This window comes from Antrostomus carolinensis, unplaced genomic scaffold (assembly GCF_000700745.2).
Source record: "Antrostomus carolinensis isolate BGI_N321 unplaced genomic scaffold, ASM70074v2 scaffold29354, whole genome shotgun sequence".
Lineage (NCBI taxonomy): Eukaryota > Metazoa > Chordata > Aves > Caprimulgiformes > Caprimulgidae > Antrostomus > Antrostomus carolinensis.
In genome coordinates, this window is record NW_010309237.1 from 1922 (window position 1) to 4632 (window position 2711).

The window sequence follows — 2711 nt, forward strand, 5'->3', positions numbered from 1 at the left end:
GGCAGAGCCCCCATGCCCTGTGCTGCTCCAGCATGGGAGCATGAAGCTCTCTGCCCAGGCTCTGGCTCTGCTGATATCCCTCAGGGGGTCCTCTGCCCAGTGTGACATTGACAGCCACGTGGTTCCCCCCTGCAGTTACCTAAGCCCCCACACTGGGGAAGGCTGGAGAAACCAGTTCCTGTGGGCTCCCTGAAGCATGGGAGAGACCCCTCAGAGACCCCCGGAGCCTCTGGAGCAGAGGGATGACAGCCTGATCTGCTGGGCAGCCAGGTGGGGTGCTCCTCACACCGTGTTTGCCCACGAGGGGCACAGGCTTATCAGGTTACCAAGACATGCCTGGCACCACGCCGGCCAGGTGAGGCTGCACGTGGCCCATGGCAGGCCAAGCAAATGCCTCGCATGCCACCAAGCCAACAGTGCCAGCACCACACAGGGCTTCTCCATGCCAGGCCTCATGGTGGGAACTGCAGTGACACTGGCTGAAGATGGAGTGAAAATAAGAGAGGACACCTTCAAGAAACTCACAGCCCATCACCATGGTGTCAGGGCAGCTAGGCATAACTTCTGTATGAGGGGTGAGTGGAGGGGATCATGGGGTGCAGTTCATAGCAAATATTCCAGGTCAGGTGGTGCTGGGACACAAACTGGCATCTCCAATTGATGGTGGCCACGGATGAGGGGAGGAGAGCACCTACCCAGCCTGGGGGCTGGAGAAGTGGCCAGGAGAGTGCTCACCCTCATCCACACTCATCTCCTGGCTCTAGGATGGCAGAGAAAAGTAAAGAGAGGATGAAAAATGATCCAGGCTCTGCCACGGGTCCCAGCACAGAGAGCTTGAACAGAAGGCTGGTGGGAGCCCGGCTGACTGGGACTCACGGACAGGGCAGGATGGCTCTCTGGCCAGTCCCTTCCTGGCACGGCAGTCAGTGCTTCTCAGCCCTCCCCAGGAAGCGCTGCAGCACACCGGCTTTAAATAGCTTTATTACTGGAAGCTCTGCGCCCGCCGCCCCCACCGCGGGGGCCGTGGGGATACCAGGAAAAAAAACCACGCTGTCCCCCGGGGAAGCTGGGACTCCCCAGGGGGCAGAGCTGGGCTCACCCCCACTGTCCCTGCCACCGGCTCAGCCTGAATCTGTCCCAGGGTGGCCGCAGTCTGAGCCTGGGGGTGACCCCCCAACTGTCCTCGCCTGACCACAGGTTGTCAGACGCAGAGGCTGAGCTCCTGACGGACGGAGCACTTGCGGCACTGCACCACGCAGCACCAGTGGAAGCGGCAAAGGCAGTTCTCCTCCAGCACCACCGTCTCGTCCCGGTGCCCTCGCCCGCAGCACAGCAGGTCGCACCCGCTCGTGTCCATGGCCGTGCTGTTGCAGACACGGCCCCGAGTGCCCAGCGAGCCCGTCTTACGGTTAGCCGAGCAGAAATCAGGTGAGTCAGCTGAGTAGATGAGGTCCTGCTTGTCAGGAGGTTTGATGTTGTCGCCCACGGGGATGAGGGTTTTCCCGTCGTTGCCCCCCATCACCTTGAAAGCCCCATTGAAGCGCTCGAGCAGGCGGTCCCCCACCTCACGGAAATGGGGCATCTTCCGCCAGCAGGTCCGCAGGGTGCAGGAGCCCGACAGCCCGTGGCATTTGCACTCTGTCCTCATGTAGCTGCGCACCGCCTGGGGAAGAGATGGCAATGCTCAGTCCCCTGCTCCCCCCCTCCCTGCCCAGCACCCCCAGCCAAAACCCTGCCTCTTGGTGATGCCCTGGCCCAGAGATGGGTGCTAGGAGAGGCACAGGAGGTTTTCAAAGCATCTGCAAGGGGCTCCTGAAAGATATTGGTCCATATTTAGGAAGAAATTCTTCACTGTGAGGGTGGTGAGACACTGGCACAGGTTGCCCAGAGAAGTTGTGGATGCCCCCTCCCTGGAAGTGTTCAAGGCCAGGTTGGATGAGGCTTTGAGCAACCTGGTCTAGTGGAAGGTGTCCCTGCTCATGGCAGGGGGGTTGGAACTAGATGATCTTTAAGGTCCCTTCCAACCCAAACCATTCCATGATTCTACAATATTTCACCCAAAGTTGCAGGAACATGGCTTGGAGGAGATAAAGGTGGAGGACTGAGCTGGGTAGGGGCACAGGAGGGTGATGCTTGCAGAGGGCAGGGAGCGCGGGGGCCTTACCAAGCGCCCAGCTTCGTTGTTGTGCAGGTCGATGAGGGCTCGGATGTCATTTTTGCCTTTCTTGCTCTTGGCATCCATGAACTGCTGGGATTTCTCGTAGCCGAACTGCACGTCGTCCCCGCAGCCTCCCCACTCCCAGGCTGTGCCCTCAGTGCCCGGACCCGCTGTGGGTGAGGGGGGAGCCCGGCTCCGCGTCAGCTCGCAGCCGCACTGCAGCAGCTCGCCCATGCTGCAGGCCGTGGCGTGCCTCCCCCCGGCCGCCGTGATGGCATACACAAAGGCTGTCTCCCGGATATCTGCAGGGGAACAGCCAGGGCCAGGATGTGGGGTCAGCTCTGGCAAAGACTCTGCAAACAAAGCATCCCCCCGCCAGCACCCTATGGGAGCTCAGATCTCCCCTTCTTCCCCTTCCTCTGTGCTGTTCCCCGGGTGATGCACCCAGCCCCGAGCTGGCTGCCCGGGGCAGGAGCTGTCTCTTGCAAGCAGATATGCAGAATTTGGGGGATGGCCAGGCCCTGCCAGCATTCCTTCCCTCCAGTTGTAGGAT

At 60.9% G+C, this 2711-nt stretch overlaps 1 protein-coding gene across 1 annotated transcript in view; it reads right to left on the reverse strand.

Moving 5' to 3' along the window:
- Positions 1–1083: 1083 nt before the first annotated feature.
- The window catches only part of LOC104523467 (protein Wnt-6), a 4542-nt gene continuing 2914 nt past the window's right edge, over positions 1084–2711 (reverse strand). The window contains 2 exon segments of the mRNA XM_010166058.1: positions 1084–1663; positions 2165–2460. Of these exon segments, the coding sequence (XP_010164360.1) occupies positions 1202–1663; positions 2165–2460 (758 nt within the window). The 3' untranslated portion in view covers positions 1084–1201.